At 39.8% G+C, this 18,093-nt stretch overlaps 3 protein-coding genes and 1 non-coding gene across 6 annotated transcripts in view; all 4 read left to right on the top strand.

The window, feature by feature from the left end:
* The first annotated feature begins 6,139 nt into the window (after positions 1 to 6,139).
* On the top strand, positions 6,140 to 8,516 carry LOC104807733 (probable cinnamyl alcohol dehydrogenase 9). Its single transcript, XM_010533126.2, has 5 exons — positions 6,140 to 6,302; positions 6,980 to 7,093; positions 7,240 to 7,756; positions 7,838 to 7,991; positions 8,068 to 8,516. Exons 1-5 carry the CDS (start codon positions 6,205 to 6,207, stop codon positions 8,280 to 8,282), a joined length of 1,098 nt encoding a protein of 365 aa, XP_010531428.1. The 5' UTR covers positions 6,140 to 6,204; the 3' UTR covers positions 8,283 to 8,516.
* Positions 8,517 to 8,657: 141 nt separating this feature from the next.
* Positions 8,658 to 8,729, top strand: TRNAH-GUG. The gene has a single exon. It is a non-coding gene; the product is annotated as a tRNA-His (tRNA).
* Positions 8,730 to 9,477: 748 nt separating this feature from the next.
* Positions 9,478 to 13,981, top strand: LOC104807732 (ribonucleoside-diphosphate reductase large subunit-like). The gene is made up of 17 exons (XM_010533124.2): positions 9,478 to 9,850; positions 10,212 to 10,273; positions 10,369 to 10,456; positions 10,536 to 10,799; positions 10,886 to 11,126; positions 11,217 to 11,293; positions 11,394 to 11,564; positions 11,654 to 11,746; positions 11,829 to 11,978; positions 12,067 to 12,153; positions 12,283 to 12,447; positions 12,538 to 12,657; positions 12,754 to 12,956; positions 13,055 to 13,204; positions 13,292 to 13,439; positions 13,562 to 13,645; positions 13,728 to 13,981. Exons 1-17 carry the CDS (start codon positions 9,623 to 9,625, stop codon positions 13,812 to 13,814), a joined length of 2,418 nt encoding a protein of 805 aa, XP_010531426.1. The 5' UTR covers positions 9,478 to 9,622; the 3' UTR covers positions 13,815 to 13,981.
* Positions 13,982 to 15,004: 1,023 nt separating this feature from the next.
* LOC104807731 (UDP-galactose transporter 2-like) overlaps positions 15,005 to 18,093 on the top strand; it is a 3,392-nt gene continuing 303 nt past the window's right edge. The window contains exons 1-6 of one of the 3 annotated variants that reach the window (XM_010533123.2): positions 15,005 to 15,245; positions 15,892 to 16,048; positions 16,498 to 16,682; positions 16,795 to 16,995; positions 17,273 to 17,434; positions 17,850 to 18,086. In XM_010533123.2, the coding sequence (XP_010531425.1) occupies positions 15,913 to 16,048; positions 16,498 to 16,682; positions 16,795 to 16,995; positions 17,273 to 17,434; positions 17,850 to 18,086 (921 nt within the window). In that variant the 5' untranslated portion in view covers positions 15,005 to 15,245; positions 15,892 to 15,912. Of the gene's footprint in view, positions 15,246 to 15,862; positions 16,049 to 16,497; positions 16,683 to 16,794; positions 16,996 to 17,272; positions 17,435 to 17,849; positions 18,087 to 18,093 lie in introns of all 3 variants that reach the window. The other 2 variants (XM_010533122.2, XM_010533121.1) reach the window with 2 other exon arrangements.

Genomic DNA, 18,093 nt, shown 5'->3' with positions numbered 1-18,093 from the left:
TTGGTCTACCAAAAAAAACAGGTTTCCAACCAAAATATGCCAAAATAGATGGTATCGTTCACAATGCAACGAAGTTCTAATCCTTCTTTTGCTGAGCTACTCTTCTGGGAACCTGAAATGGCCTCGGATATGTCTGGTTTGCTGAGGTACTGGCTGATGGTATTGGAAGAGGAGACAAACGCCTTTTTCTTGGATGATTAACAGGTGCTGAGTGAACCGTTTGACTTAATTGTGTTGGAATGGAGGAATCTTCAACTGAAGTATTCGCATTTTGGCTCCTTTGAGTTGGAGATTTCTTCTTCGGAGGTTGACTCGAACTTGATTCGCCTTGTGGATACTAAACAACCAAAAAAATGTAAAAATAATATGTTATATATGTTTTTTATGTTTAATCATTATGAATATACCTTTCTTGGTCGACCCCTTGGGCGTTTTGCACCGTAAAGTAAGACCTCTTCATTCCGACATCCTTTAGCATTGTGCCCAGTTTGCTTGCACTTACTGCATGTCATGTGTCTGCCATGCCTTGTCATTTTTCCACTCTTCGACGGAGACTCTGTGGGATCCTTTCTTCGATGATACTTCTTCGGTCGACCAGGCACAGCTCTTTCCTCAGGGACACCTACTGGAATTTTGTTTGATTTTTTCCACAAGTTTGGTCCGTTCATAGGAAAGATGTTGTTCTGATAGGTATTTTTCCACATTGCAGTTGAAAAATACTCCGAGACATACCTATGAAACAAAATGTGAATGTTAATAGGTAGCTTAATTAAGTTAAATGACATAATAAGGGTTTCGGGTATATGAAACAAAATGTGAATGTGAATGTTGTTCTGGTTCTGGGTTTCTTTTCTCAAAAGATTGCCACTCTTCATCTGTGTTCAGGGGTATAGCTGGAAACACATCATCATCACCCGTATTCTCCTGATCACTGAAAGTCCAACCCTGATTCCCCATGTCTTCCTTTCTGGATACAAGGTTTACCAATTCTTCATCAATTTCTTCACCATCTGCTTCTTCATCTGCACCAACATCAACATTCTCAGCTTCACCAACACCATCATTGTCATCTGCAACATCATCATTCTCATCTCCACCATCCTCACCACTATCAACAGCAGTATCATTCTCATCGAGAATAACATTATCAGCAGTATCAACAGCAACATTCTCATCTTCAGATATCTTATCACCAACTATCTCTTGATCTCTCTCTTCATCTGAAGGACCTTCCTGTGATACTAGCAAAATACGCTCATCGATAACATGGTCCACATATATATCTATTGCTCCCTCTTCTCTAGCTTCTCGGACCATTCTTCTTATTTCCGTATCACAATCTTGCCTAATAAGCCTAACGTCATCAAATGCTTCAGTAGGTAACTTGTACCAAAACCCATATATTGGTCCCCACATATCCTGAGATCGAACCACATCAAGCAACGTAAACCAAGACATAATGTCTGGGTCCATCGGCATGTCCTTCAACACGATACCACCCATGTACTGCATAATATAATCCTTATCGTAATCTTTGCTCCCACCCATATGAAAATTTACCTTAATCATGTCGATTCCTTCGAACTACAGTCCACAGACGATATTTCGAGGCAACATCGGAGCTTTCGAAAGGAGCGAACTCCACCGCACCACGAACAGAACTTTTCCCACCACGGATCACGAAGGCAACATTCGACAGAGGAGATTTTGAAGGAAATCGATCGGATTAGGGTTTCGGAAAGACAAATTAGGGATTTTTAGGGTAGGTGAAAAGTGAAAACTATATATGTTTCGATTTCCCCCCCTTTATTTACCCTCTTTCCAAACCGGTGATTTACAGAACCGATTTTTTTTAATTCACGGAACCGATTATTTTTAATTGGACTAAAATATGTTGATATGGCAAAACAATAGAGAAATTGCTTACGTGGACAAGATGGTATCAGATTTTCGGTCCTAGGTGGATTTCTGGTGGCCTGAATTTTGGGTCAAACCGGTCAAGGGGTTAATATAGCAACAATTTGCAAGTTCAAGGTTTTAATTAGTTACATATGCCAAGTTCAGGGTTTAACTGACAGGTTTTCAAGTTGAGGGTTTATTTGTATACTTTTTTGCAAGTTCGAGTTTTTTTAGGGGTTTTACTCTTTGTAAAACCCCTAAAAAACCTTCAACTTGCAAAAATATATACAAATAAACCTTCAACTTGAAAAACTATCATTCAATCCCCGAACTTGTAACTTTTCACTGAATAAAACCTCGAACTTGCAAATTATTGCTCTAATAAATCTTTGACCGGTTTGACCACAATCTCAGGTGATCGAAAATCTACGTATTAACGGATTGCTGATGTCACCTTATACACGTTATCAATTTTAATTTAAAAAATGACATCAGCAATCCGTCAATACGTGGATTTCTGATCGTTTGAAATTATGGTCAAACCGGTCAAAGGTTTATTAGAACAATAATTTGCAAGTTCGTTTTCAATTAAAATCTAAATTTCCAACCGATATCCGTTAGAATTCCGTTGGAATTTTTTTCCAACCAACATCCGTCGGAATTCCATTGGACATTTCCAACCGATTTTCCAACCGATATCCGTTGAAAATTTTCAACGGATATCCGTTGGAAATACCGTTGGAAATTTTCAACCCAATTTTTCAATTGAATACGTTGGAAATTTTTTTCCGTTAAAAATTTTCAACGGGCATTTCCAACGGATATCCGTTGGAAATTTCAACGGAAATCGCCGTTGAAAATCCGTTGGAATTCGATGATTTTTTGGTAGTGGTTAAACCAGAGGAGTGTGGTTATACTAGCTTCAGTAGGAGGGGCGATCTTGGTTACTCTAACGCTAATAATGCTACTAAAATTGGTGAGCATTTGCATCTTTGGAAGAAGTAACAGATCAAGAACAATTTCTAGAGGAAACCGAGGAATCGGTCCTCTGCCCGAAGGTGAAACAGTGTCTCCTAGAGGAGTAGCCATCAAGTTTGCTAACCTCGGATCTTCATTCACATACCAACAACTACTAAATTCAATAAAGGATTCAATGAAGCAAACCTGATCAAGAAAGGACATTTCGGAGATCTTTCCAGAGGTGTTCTTGAGAATGGCGTTCAAGTCGTCATCAAAAGAATTAGCCTGGACTCTATCAAAAGCGAAGGGTATCTGACTGAGTTGGATTTCTTTGGGCGAGTTGCTCATCCGAGAATAACCCCCCTTATCGGGCACTGCTTGGAGAGCACGAACGAGAAGTTCTTGGTATATACATACATTTCCTGCGGGAATTTACCATGTTCCTTGTTTAGGAAGTCGGATTCATCGGTTGAAGTCGTTGGATTGGATCACGAGATTGAAGATTGCCTTAGGCATAGCGGAGGGCTTGTCCTATTTGCACCATGATTGCTCACCACTCATTGTCCACAGGTACACGTTATTATCATCTACACACACAAACTTCATCCTTCAGGGAAGACAGATCTTAGAGTTTGGATTGAAATTGTTTGAAGAGATGTTCAAGCGAGCAGCGTACTCTTGGATGACCAGTTTGAAGCCAAGCATATATTGAAGAAATCAATGGTCGTCCGAACAGGATCTCCAGGCTGCCGAGGTTGTCCCAGTAAGTCTTTTTTTTTTCTTTTCCAATATAGACATTACATTATCAGAAACTGAGATCAAACTGTTATCTTGCCTTCAGGTCGTCTCAAGACAGCGTTTCTTCAAGTACGTATCTTTGAATTGTTTCAATTTTGTTATGGTTCGTCCGTACAATTTTGTTTTTTTTTTTCTAAAACCCAATTTTCAGGTTTTTCGGAGACAGCAACGCGTACCTATGACGTGTACTTATTGAATCGAAAAGGAAAAGCTCATTTTGGAAAAACTTTTCTGATTTTCTGTATTTACTTTCTCCACTGTACATCCGCTTTTATATAGCAAAAAGGAATCAAAATCTAATAAATTCTATAACAGAAAAACAAATTTACAAAACATAAAGAATAAAGGAGTAAACACGTGTATTTGGTTCAGATAGCTATAACCGGACCCATTTAATCAATAGAGAACCGGTGATAACCAGCTTAACCAAATACCAAAAATATAGGCTCTAATAGTACTGTTTTGGGAAGATACTATTGGAGCCGATAACGGGGAGGCTGGGGATGAGCTCATGCGAAGAAACCCAATTCAGGCAATTCTTGGACGAGATCTTGCCCTCCATTTCTTCTTAAGATAAAGAACCCATGATGAAGATCTTAGACGAGTCGCTTCTAGTGGAGGAGGATTTGAGGAAGAAGTCTGGGCAATGACCATAGTCGCAAGGTCATGTCTAAAACCTAGACCCATGAGACGGCTGCTCATGAGACACATCGTCCAGGCATTGGAGAATCCACTAAAGATCGTGAGGCAAGACAGTGGTGGGTCCGGGAGGTTCCGTACGAGCTCGTCGAGGGGAAGAGTCTTCGGGAGCTGGCGGCAGAGCTCGTCGGACGTGGTGGCCGACGACACATGACGACCAGTGAGAGCAGTAACCGCGGCGCCTCGAGCAGACGCCATGTGAAAGATGTTCAGACGATTGCATACCATACACTGTTGAATTCTTTATTGTCAACACAAAACGAAAATTCATTCAATCGATTTGGCTTTCTACGAACAGATGCTTGGAGTTGGGGGTGAATAAGGTTTTTTTGATTTTTAAGAGTTGAAATTAAAATTTTATAATTTTAGTTCTTGAAAATAAAATAAAAAATATTGTTTTGAACAAATTTCTTATCAGAACACCATAATTGAAGAGCGCAAATGATGGGCGGCAAATCGAACGATGCAAAAATAATTCTCAACGATCATTCGGATTTCTCTTTCATCCAAAAAAAAAAGTTGGGTTTTGTATACTCCTTTTTAATTTTTGTTTAAACGATGGCTAAAACGCGTTTTGCATCATCTTAAGAGCGTTTGCGTTCACAAAACGCGACGCTCGTTACGGATTGGAATTTGTGGGTTTCTGTCTCCGGCTCCTAGTGGGCTTTGTGTATTCAAATGGATCTGGGCTTATAGAGTTATATTGGGCCTGAGTTATGAATCGGGTCCGGATTGGACACCTAACTCGCTCGACAACCTTTTTCACGCGGCACTTGAAGAGATTCTGACCGACCACTCCACCTTTTTTTATCATTCTTCCAAAACACACACGATGCGATGACACGTGGATGGCCTCGGACTCTCCATCAAATCATGCGCCACAGAAATCATCATAAAATCGAACTTGTGGTGAAGAAGCGAGTTTGACTATTCCCTCAACTCGTGTCATGACTCGCCGAGTCTTGACTCGAGGAGGGACGACTGAGTTGACAGCCATCTAATCTGGCAGCCATCTAATCTTCCGTATCGTTGAGAGGTTAATGCTTTTCCAACCGTCCCACAGTCTGGCAGTTCCTCTCATAATTCCCTAGCATATGTTTTTTAGTTATTGCACCTCGAGTATTATTGTTACATGTATCTTTCTATTATTGTATTAATTGACCCTCCAACAGACCACTAGTGTTGTGACTATACACATACATACATGCATTAATGCCACAACCAAACCCCCAAAAAAAAAACTTTAATTTTGTATTAAACAAAATGCTTATTTGCAAACCTAACCATCCGCTAATTCTTCGGCTTTGCTACTGCAAACGTGCACGGTCTTTCACTTTTTTTTTAAAAAAAACAACGTTAATTCAATAATATGTATTGTCATAGTTTTTTTTGTTAATTTAAATATATATATATATGTATGTATGTATGGGTTAAAAACAATTATAATTTTAAATGCATATGAAAGACAAAAATAAAAATGTTTCCTTTTCAAAGTATTTATTAGATACTATTGTTAATACCTTCTTAATTCCTATATTTGACATTTTAGGGATAGAATTTGGCCAAAAAAGTAAAGTCATTACCGAAAATGGTGGAATAATAATTTAATGGCCTAAACAACAGACGATATCATCCTTCTTTTTTTTTTTCCTATTTTTGGCGATTTTGGTGATAGACATTGATCTAAAAACGGAAGTTAGTATGAAAGATTGAAATTGGTGTATTAATATCATACGACACGGATGATGCTCATACATATACGTGTGTATGTGTGTGTGTATATGTACGGTCCTGACGCTTTGCACCTTCCATCATCACACACTCACTCTAATCACAGAGAAGGGGAAAATGGCGAAATCACTAGAAATGGAGCATCCAAACAAAGCTTTGGGCTGGGGCGCTAGAGACAAATCCGGCGTCTTGTCGCCGCTTCGGTTCTCCAGAAGGTGGTTCCCTTCTTCGTCTCTTTCTCTTTCTTTTTTTTTTCCGTCATCGTTCTGATTTGCATGCATTTCCGTTCACGATGAAATGATCCCCGTTGTCGATTTCTTCCGTGTGATCCAAACACTTTAACCTGTTCTGTGTTTTGTTTTGATGCGTTCTCTCTCCCGAATATTGTTTGGCATTTTGAAATTTGAGTGTGCGGATAAGAACATTAGCCATCACGCTGCGCGATTGAGTAGAATCCGTTTGAGATTTATGACGGATGTTTCGAATTTCGATCGACGGCCTTGAAACTGAATTTCGTGGCATGAAAATTCGCATTTTTCGATAAGGGTATGGCGTATTCTCGCGTCATGGGAAAAGGGTTTTTGGTTTTGGACCTTTTATGCGGGGAAATTCGTGGGTTTGATGAGAATCTTGGTGTGTGTAACGTTGATATGAAATTCAGATAAGATCGCATAAGGTTTAGCGAGTTCACTAGAACAAGACATGTCCCTTCATGCACTCTGTTAGCTCACAAATGGCGGAGTCTTGATTTTGTTACCGGATTCATTCAATCGGGACCGTTTTGTCGTGGAAATTTGGTGGACACGACAAATCTAAGATATATATGTTGTCACTGTTTCATTCACTTTAGTCCTTTTTTTGTTTGTTTTATCTAACGTTTGATGTTTTGCAGAGACAATGGTGACGATGATGTTACTGTGAAGATCCTTTACTGTGGGGTTTGCCACTCCGATCTGCACTCACTCAAGAACGATTGGGGATTCACCCATTATCCCATCATTCCCGGGTATGAAATTCGAATGGCTACATTTTCTTGAGATTGTGTATGTTACGTTTTGTGTATATCTCCTGATCAGACTGCTAGTTCTTATATCGTTTGATCCACATATCGGTTTTAGAACTAATAAAGAATGGGTTCCATCACTTTTTCAGGCATGAAATTGTGGGAGTTGCTTCAAAGGTTGGAAAGAATGTGACCAAATTCAAAGAGGGAGACTGCGTGGGGGTCGGAGTGATTGTCAACTCGTGTCAATCGTGCGAGACGTGCGAGCAGGACTTGGAGAACTATTGTCCCCGAGTCGTGTTCACTTACAACTCGCACGACCGTGATGGAACCATGACATACGGGGGATATTCCGATACTATCGTGGTGGACCAAAGATTCGTCCTACGCTTTCCCGAGGGGTTACCACCCGATGCCGGTGCTCCACTGTTGTGTGCAGGGATCACTGTTTACAGCCCGATGAAATATTACGGGATGACGACTGAACCCGGGAAACACTTGGGAGTGGCTGGACTTGGTGGGCTCGGTCACGTAGCTGTCAAGATCGGTAAGGCCTTTGGCTTGAAAGTTACTGTAATCAGTAGATCTCAGGCTAAAGAGAGCGAAGCCATCGACCGGCTTGGTGCTGACTCGTTCCTTGTCACTACCGACCCACAAAAGATGAAGGTAACAGAGTTGATGATCCAATCTATTCGTTATTCTCACAAGTTCCGTACCTTATATATACTCTTGCATTGCGATTTCTAGGCTGCGATGGGGACGATGGATTTCATAATCGACACTGTCTCAGCAGTTCATAGTCTCTTCCCATTGCTCGGACTGCTCAAAGTGAACGGAAAGCTAGTCACTTTAGGACTACCTGAGAAGCCGCTCGAGCTGCCCATCTTCCCTTTAGTTCTCGGTAAGCCGAAACACAGATCTGTCCTAACGAAAACAAAATCGATATAAACATTAACCTTGATTGGGGGGAAAAACAGGAAGGAAGATGGTGGGAGGAAGTGATATAGGAGGAATGAAGGAAACGCAAGAGATGCTCGATTTCTGCGGGAAGCACGGCATCACAGCCGATATCGAGCTGATAAAGATGGACGAAATCAACGTGGCGATGGAGAGGTTGTCGAGATCGGACGTCAAGTACCGATTCGTCATCGACGTCGCCAACTCCTTGACTCAGCCGACGGCTTCGATCTAAAAGACGGAAACCACTTGTGGCTTCGTTTCGTTATTCGTGGTTGGATACGGACATCGTGTGTCTCTGGTATCATGTGTTTTATTTGCGAGGTCTTTATATTCCTTCTCATTCCCAACTTTGGTGAAAATGGATGTGAACATTGTGTCGTGTCTATGATACCTTGTGTGTGTGTTTTTATGGGATTAACCCTTTAATAAATACTGTTGGATGTGGACATTGCGTCTCCCTGCTTAATTTGCGAGGTCTTTGTTTTCCTCTTCACTCCTGTAAAACGGAATTATTTCTAATTAATCACGACGGTCTGTCGATATCTGAATGGATACAATAATGAGTTATTGTTTCAGAAATATTTAATATCTGCTTGTGATGCCACAAGTGGCTGTAGTTTAGTGGTAAGAATTCCACGTTGTGGCCGTGGAGACCTGGGCTCGAATCCCAGCAGCCACATGAATTTTTGTGCTCGACATTGTAAATGGGCCTTGTTGGACCAAATGTTGTATTATGGCCCATATTTCGACATTGATATATATATTTTTATTCTCCATTGCTTTTATTTGTTATGGGGATTATAGTTTCTACATTTTGGGGATATAGGATTCGTTGCACCATCCATCAATTTCTAGCTTTAACAAAAAATGAAACTAATTAAATAATATCAACAGTGGCTATTTCTGAAATAGAATCAAAATATGAGTGTGTGTTTAAGTTTAATCATAATTAAGGAACTCTTAGGTTTTAATTATAATAATGTACGAAAAAACGCTTTATTGTAATCATGGCATTCGAGGGGCTATTCCGTCTTTTTTCACTCCGGTGTTCATATGCTTATCTATCTTTGAATCTACGATTTGTAAACGTATAACATTGGAGATTACCAAAAAAAATTATAGATTACCAAAAAAAAAAACAAAAAAAAAACATTGGAGCATATGTACTCTGCCTTCCAATCCACGAATTGGATAGACGTTGATAAAACGAAATGTATTAGAACACGTGAAACATTTAACCTAGGAGATGGGCCCATACACGCATTTTGGGCCGGACCCACGACAAGCCCTTTAAACCCTCCCATTTACCCGCTACGCCTTCTCGGACACTCTCTCTCTCTCTGCATTTGGCGGGAATTTAAAAACTTCCCGGGAAAATGGAGGCGAAATTCGACGAATAAAGGACAAAGCAGGAAACCCTAGAATTTCTCCCCGCCCTATCTATTCAAACCCAAAACCCTCTGCGCCTCCATTGATTATATATAAGCGTTCTTCGCGTTCCACTGTTTTCGTATCGTCCAGCGTGCACACCTGTTCGACTGAATTTCTCTGAGAAAATCTTTTTCCGAGAAAATGTATGTGGTGAAGCGCGATGGGAGACAGGAAGCTGTCCACTTCGACAAGATTACTGCAAGGCTTAAGAAGCTTAGCTATGGACTGAGCAGCGAACATTGTGATCCTGTCCTCGTGTCACAGAAAGTCTGCGCCGGTGTCTACAAGGGTGTTACAACGAGTCAGCTCGATGAGTTGGCCGCCGAAACTGCTGCCGCCATGACGGCCAATCATCCTGATTATGCTTCCGTGAGTTTGCTTTTTTCCGTTTTTCCAAATCTTGGGACAGAGTATACACAGATTTACTTTCCGGGTATTCCCTGAGTTGGTTGAATTTTGGTTTATAGAGAAATGGGTATTTGATTTATATTGTTATGCCGGGAATTGAAATTCTTATGCAGAAGTCTGGAATCTGGGGTTTTAATAGTTTTCTTGATTGAAATTGTGATTATGTTATGCCCCTAGGAATTTAGCAAAGTTATGTTTTGTTCTTGATCCATTTCTGTATAGTTTCTTGCTCGAAACCATTAGCCTGATTCCCGGTTGAAAATTTAGTGAAAGAAATGAGGAAATCTATGTAGTTGACATATTTTTCTTGTTTGTATTCCAGCTAGCTGCCAGGATTGCTGTCTCAAATCTCCACAAGAACACTAAAAAGTCATTTTCTGAGACGTGAGTGTTGTCTTTCAGTATATTTTGTTTATATAACTGCGAGAAGTGTCATGTTACCATGTGAATTGACTTCGATGAATGTTTTATATCTGCAGTGTCAAGGACATGTACAACCATTTCAATGAGAGATCAGGACTCAAGGCTTCTTTAATCTCTGATGATGTTTATGATATAATCATGCAGGTACATAGTTTGTTTTAGCCTCTCAACTTGGCTATGTCTAATATCTTGCTGAATTGTGTATTCTGTTGGCTACTACCAGAATGCTGCTCGTCTGGACAGTGAAATAATCTATGATCGTGATTTCGAGTATGATTACTTTGGATTTAAAACACTTGAGAGATCCTACCTCCTGAAAGTCCAAGGAAAGGTTGTTGAAAGGCCTCAACACATGTTGATGAGGGTTGCTGTTGGCATCCACAAGGATGACATTGATTCTGCAATCAAAACCTACCATTTGATGTCTCAGCGATGGTTCACTCATGCTTCTCCCACTCTCTTCAATGCAGGAACACCAAGGCCTCAAGTATGTCTAGCCTCAGGATATATATGTGCAGATTGTATTCAACAAAAATGATTTTACTGACTTGTTGACATTGTCTGATTCTGTAGTTAAGTAGCTGCTTTTTGATCTGTATGAAAGATGACAGCATTGAGGGCATATATGACACCCTGAAAGAATGTGCCGTTATTAGCAAATCAGCTGGTGGTATAGGTGTTTCAGTTCACAATATCCGTGCAACTGGAAGTTACATTCGTGGCACGAATGGGACATCTAACGGTATTGTTCCTATGCTTCGGGTGTTCAATGATACTGCTCGTTATGTTGATCAAGGGGGAGGCAAGAGGAAGGGTATGTCCGTACGCTGCTACCTTCATTATTTTCATCTTTGGAGTATCTTGTGTTTGGCTTTTTTTTATGTATATTTTGTTATTGGTGAAGGAGCTTTTGCTGTGTATCTGGAGCCATGGCATGCTGACATCTTTGAGTTTCTAGACCTCCGGAAGAACCATGGAAAGGTACAGCTGAGACCCAAGATATATGTTACCGAGTTCTCTCTACAAAATCTTTTGTGTTAGCTTTTAATATACCCTCAAAATGCACCTTTTCCCACTGTAGGAAGAACATAGAGCCAGAGACCTGTTTTATGCTCTTTGGGTTCCTGATCTTTTCATGGAGAGGGTCCAGAGTGATGGGCAGTGGTCATTGTTTTGCCCTAATGAAGCTCCTGGTCTGGCAGATTGCTGGGGTGAGGAATTTGAGAGGCTCTACACCCATTATGAGAGAGAGGTGAATTCTTTTATAATCATCGGTTTCACAGCTGTTTAACCTGACGTCTTGTATCTTAATACCTGTTTTTTATTGTCTTTGATGTGCAGGGTAAGGCGAAGAAGGTTGTTCATGCACAGAAGCTGTGGTATGAAATATTGACATCCCAGATAGAAACGGGAACACCTTACATGCTTTTCAAGGTAGCAAATAGTCATGATTCTGTGATCAATATTCCTATTCGGCCTCTGGTTCTGACTTTAGATTTCTGATACTCTGTTTTAGGATTCATGCAACAGGAAAAGTAACCAGCAAAATCTGGGTACGATAAAGTCTTCAAATTTATGCACTGAGATCATCCAATATACTAGCCCAACAGAAACTGCAGTGTGCAATCTTGCATCTATTGCTTTACCTCGATTTGTGAGGGAGAAGGTGAGTACAAAAAGGGACAGCCGAGTATGTGAACTTGCTTTTGCTTTATCGCTCGATATAATTGTGCCATTTCTTATATTCACAACAGGGTGCCCCTTTCGAGGCTCATCCATCTAAGCTTGTAGGCAGTATGGGCTCAACAAACCGGTTCTTTGATTTTGACAAATTAGCAGAGGTCAGATTCAGATACCAAACACTTGGTTCAGCACACTGGGAATCTCTTTACCCATTGTTCTATATCTCGGGGAAATCTCCATGGCTTTTGTGATTATGCGACTTGTTTTTTGTTCCTGTTTTTGACCAGATAACTGCAACTGTTACTGCAAATCTTAACAAGATAATCGATGTGAACTACTATCCTGTGGAGACTGCAAAAAATTCAAATATGCGCCATAGGCCTATCGGTATTGGGGTACAAGGTCTTGCAGACGCATTTATCCTTCTTGGAATGCCATTTGACTCATCTGAGGTAAATTTGCTTTGCATGAGACTTCTACCACTAGAAAATGTCTTCTCTCTCTCTCTCATTCTAAGCTTCTTTTCGTTTGAATGATCTCAGGCCCAACAACTCAACAAGGACATATTTGAAACAATATACTACCATGCACTCAAAGCATCTTCTGATCTTGCTGCTTCGGATGGTGCCTATGAGACATACGGAGAAAGTCCAGTGAGTAAGGTATGCATCACTCCATGCAAATCTCTGGACAGTCTGAAAGCATCTTCATCATCTGTTGTTGCTAATTGTTTGATTGTCTGTTGGATGAATCTTTAGGGAATTCTTCAACCTGACATGTGGAGTGTAACTCCCTCTGACCGCTGGGATTGGGTTGCTCTAAGGGATATGATCTCAAAGAATGGTGTGAGAAATTCACTTCTAGTGGCACCAATGCCAACAGCTTCTACCAGTCAGATTCTTGGAAATAACGAGTGTTTCGAGCCATATACCTCAAACATCTATAGTCGCAGAGTCTTGAGGTATGCCCATATGCTTACTTAAGTGGTTACACCAATTCAAGATAATTTCTCTACTCTAGTTGGCCAGAGCTTAACTTGGATCTTTTCTCTGTCTCCAGTGGTGAATTTGTGGTGGTGAATAAACATCTTCTCCATGATTTAACTGATATGAATATCTGGTCTCCGGCTCTAAAGAACAAGATAATTTATGAGAACGGTTCTATTCAAAAGGTCCCAGAAGTACCTGATGATCTGAAGGCGATTTACAGGTACAGCTTTTCCGCCTGTTGCTCTGGCTGTACCAATTCCTCCCAATTATAAGATTTGACTGGTTTTACCCTTTCAATCCAACGCAGGACCGTCTGGGAGATTAAGCAGAAAACATTGGTAGACATGGCTGTTGATCGTGGATGCTATATAGATCAAAGCCAAAGCCTAAACATACACATGACAGAACCCAATTTCGGAAAACTCACTTCCCTGCACTTCTATGCCTGGAGAAAGGTATTGGCTTAAACTTCAGCTAGAATGTTTCTATATTTGGTGTCATCCCTCTGTGCTTTGAAACACTGTTTCTGTTTATATCATGATGGTGGTTTCTTAATATTGTGAAAAAAAATGAAAAGGGTCTGAAAACGGGGATGTACTATTTGAGATCGAGGGCTGCAGCTGATGCAATCAAATTCACAGTTGACACAACCATGCTCAAGGTAACAGATAGACACTCTCTTGCTGCGGATGTTTTTGTTCCATGGAAACGGGAACTGACATTTCAGAAATGTGTTGCTGCAGGAGGAAGAAGAGGATGATGAAACTAAAATGGCACAGATGGTTTGCTCTCTTACAAACCGCGACGACTGCCTCGCTTGTGGAAGTTGATGATCCATTCCTCTTTATAACCATTTGGTCGCTTGTTTATAGGTTGTTCATAAAACGTTTCATCCTGTAAATTGATCTTTGTTCTTCACAGCATAAATTGGGTGTGATTTTCCTCCTTTTTATTATTAAAAAAACAAGAATTTGTCTAATTTAATATACGAAACTCATTCTGTCTTTTATTTGCTTTTTCTCTCGATAAAAATCATGTAATGGGCTTGGCCACGGTCAAAGGCCCATTCATATCCTGAAACATAATGGGCCGAGCCATGTCGAAAGCCCACCTCTTAGACATAAGATAAGAGGCCGGGGCATCTTCTACGAGCACCCCGAGAGAACTTTCCCTCACGGGTCAAAGGCCCATTTATATGATTTATATGTTTCGACCAGAATCTTACTATGATAGTTAATGTAGATCATGTCTGAATTAACATCACACATTTATCAATTTTAGAATGAATATCACTAAAATGTTTTTAATTATATATTTGAACAATTAAGAAGAAAAAAAAGAAATAAGAGCAATCGAGAGGTGGATGATGGAACTAATTAGTTAGTTTGGAGCCTTTTTGGAAAACGCTACGAAAGCTCAAATCACGTGACGAATATTCCGCATAGTTTTAGATTATCGAAAAATTTAACGATTTTAATTGTTACATACAATTCATTTCCAATTCTTACAATAATTTTGTATTCGGTAATACCTTTACTTTTTATTTTTATTTTTCTATTTGCCTATTAATTCCAAAATTTCATATATTCGGATATCTTTGGTTCCAAGTGATAAAGACTTTTATTTTATCTAAAACACACTCAAATGTCTTAATGGTATGTATACGGATTTTTGTATATCATTAGTTTATAACTTTTTGGATAGTGATCGCCTTCAAATCCATCAACGGAAAAAAAAGAAAGACACGCAACCGTGAACATGAAATTAATTATCTTTGGTTAAATGTCTTTCCAAATCTATTGTAATAAGGGAGCTACATTATTTTTAAAGGGACAAAATAAAAAAAAAATAGAAAATAGAAAAATATGCTATATAAATTTAAGAATATAAACATAACTTTATTACTAAGATTTAAAGTTTGGTAATTTTTAAAATTAAGTGATAGATTTTTAATACCTTCCAAAAGAATTCTGACACTTCTGTAAATTTTCTATTTTATAAAATAGAAAAAAAAACTTTTTTATTTCTCCGCCGTATCCTCGTCGGAAACCTCTTTCTTAAATGGCAACAAGAAGACTCAGAGGAAGTCCACAACTGAATTGCAGAAACAACATTGAATTCCATTGAAATTCAATCTCTCTCATGTGACTCTTCCTCTTCGTAAGAATCTCAGTCTCTTTTTTTTTTGCTTACTTCATCTCTCCTCCGTATCGCCGTCACTCGCCGACAAGGCGGCGCCGCGGTGTTCTTCGCCTTCGGAGGTCAGTATCAGCCGCGATTTTGTGTTCGTTGCTCTGTTTGATTCGTTTGAAGAGTTTCTGTTTTATTGTTATATTTTGCTCGTAGTGGAGTTGCGTTTTAGGTTATTGTTCTTATGGCGTGTGCTACTTGATGAGCCTCTAGATTAATATTGAGATTTGGATTCTGTTTGTGCTGCTACCGTGGTTCTGATCTGAATGTCTGAGGACTTAAAGTTAAATGTTAATGTTTTATGGTTGTGGAGTAGATCTGATTGGAACTAGTTATGTCCAAGTTTGAGGTTTTAGAATAGTTCCTTCTTTTGTTGTCGCTGTTTTTCTGGATCCAAGGGTTAACATCGTTGAATTTCGAAACTGAGCTGTGGAATTAGATTCAGAAATAGCAGGTAGCTTGCTAATTTGGGTTCCTTCTTTCGTAAGTTTTCTATAAAGATTCCATGGTTAGCGTCAGTGGCGATGCTGATCATAAATTTCGGAAGTCTTGGGTTTCCTCTCGCTATAGCATTCCTACACCTCCATAATCACAGGGTCTAGTTAGTTTCTGTCCGATTCGTCTTTTGTTCAAGATCATGTACTGACCTTTGTATATGTATATGGGTTGGTGGTATTTACTGTTGAAGCTGCTCTTGTTGAAGATTTCGATCTGCAGAAATTTGACTGGTGTGTAAAAATGGCCGCAACAAGCAAAAGCAAGACAGACAGGAAAGCGGCTCTAGACATTGCATCATGGATGTTCAACGTTGTTACATCTGTTGGGATCATCCTTGTTAATAAGGCCTTGATGGCTACTTATGGATTTAGTTTTGGTAAGTGACTCAAGATATTTCATTGTGAGTGCAATTACTACTGCTCAATTTGTTAAATGTAGATGGTTATCTTGCGTTGGCTTTGACTCTTCCTTTTTTTTTTGTCCCCAATCAATTGAATGAACATAGCATGTTAAGATTTCGGCATTTTAGACTAAAGATTTTGTCCGGTTGTTTGGGTATCGTATGCATATGTTATAAGCATCCCCTGATCTGGTAATACATTGTTTAAAGTTTTTCTTTAATACGATGCCTTGTGAAAATTCTTCGATGTAGATCCTAGCAATATAATTCTGTAGAATGCATCTGGTATCTACGATTTAATTGAACAGCTACTTAGAAAGAGCTATGCAGTTCAAGTTGTTTTCGCGTTTCTCTGGTCAATAGGAGAATGCATCTGGTATCTTACACTGGGCATTAGCCTTGACACTTACTGTTCTATTTTGCAGCTACAACATTAACTGGTTTGCATTTTGCAACTACAACATTGTTGACAACTTCCCTCACATGGCTCGGATATATCCAGCCTTCCCAACTGCCATTGCCAGAGCTTTTAAAATTCGTTCTGTTCGCAAACTTTTCTATTGTCGGAATGAACGTGAGCCTGATGTGGAATTCTGTGGGGTTCTACCAGGTCAGTCTCCAGACTTTTACCGCCTTTTATATTTTGTGGTAAAACTCAAGAGTTTGAACTTGCTGTTGAGTTCTTCCTCTCATACAAATATTGGAAACTAAATATATTGCAGATTGCCAAGCTAAGCATGATCCCTGTGTCTTGTTTACTGGAAGTTGTTTTGGATAATGTTCGGTATTCAAGAGATACAAAGCTTAGCATAATGGTAGTTCTTGTCGGTGTTGGTGTCTGCACTGTGACAGATGTCAGTGTCAATTTTAATGGGTTTCTAGCTGCTGCCATCGCCGTCTGCAGCACTGCTCTACAGCAATATGTAAGTATACCCCATGTGGAGAACCGCCCAGTTGGAACAGATCTTAGACAATTCATGTTGTCATTCTGATCCATGCAAATTCCATATTTGTGATATAAAAGGAATGCAAGTCTGGTTTTTTCTTTATAAAAATCATATGGACTATATGTGTCATATTGAAACCAAACCAAACCAAACCAAACCAAAGCGTAATACACCAATGGTGCTTATGTCTACAAATGCATGTTGGCTGATTCGAGTTTTCTGAGACTTATGCTGTTATTGAAAACTTGTGCAGTACGTGCATTTTCTTCAAAGGAAGTATTCGCTCGGTTCTTTCAACTTACTGGCACATACGGCTCCAGTACAAGCAGCGTCTCTGTTGCTGGTGGGACCATTTCTAGACTACTTGTTGACAAACCAAAGAGTAGATGCGTTCAACTTCACCTTTATGTCTCTGGTAAGTTTTCCCTTCATTTCATGCGAATGATGAATCCTTCTCTGCGCTTTTAGGAGATAAACTCTTCCGTTTTACTGCATTGCTCATGTAGATGTTTCTGTACTTCTTTTTAGTCTTGGTTTCGTTTCCCGTAGGTATCATCAAGAGGTGAATCCCTCATTTATCACATGCCATGTGATGAAAACTCAATACCCATAGATAGAAACAATTTTCTTTTACGTTAACTTGGTCTATCGAGTGTAAAAACAAAATACACTGGCATAGGAACAACCAATGTCCCTGGAGCATCTTAGATTCTACTTTGTAGTTCTTGATTCCGTATCATTTTGCTATTTACTTATTTCATTTCGCGAGGATTTCGATCTCATACCCGCCTTTGTCTGTTCCATCTGATCTCGATTCCCGGGTTTTGCAGTTCTTCCTAGTGCTATCGTGCAGCATAGCAGTCGGGACCAATCTCAGCCAATTCATATGCATCGGGAGATTCACGGCGGTATCGTTCCAAGTGCTGGGGCACATGAAGACGATTCTGGTGTTGGTGATGGGATTCAGTTTCTTCGGGAAAGAAGGGCTGAACGTACAAGTGGTGGTGGGGATGCTAATCGCCGTTCTGGGCATGGTGTGGTACGGAAATGCATCCTCTAAGCCGGGAGGGAAAG

This window comes from Tarenaya hassleriana, unplaced genomic scaffold (assembly GCF_000463585.1).
Source record: "Tarenaya hassleriana unplaced genomic scaffold, ASM46358v1 Cleome13, whole genome shotgun sequence".
NCBI classification, from domain to species: Eukaryota; Viridiplantae; Streptophyta; class Magnoliopsida; order Brassicales; family Cleomaceae; genus Tarenaya; species Tarenaya hassleriana.
The sequence above is the reverse complement of the archived record's forward strand: the minus strand, read 5'-3'. Positions and strand labels throughout refer to the sequence as shown.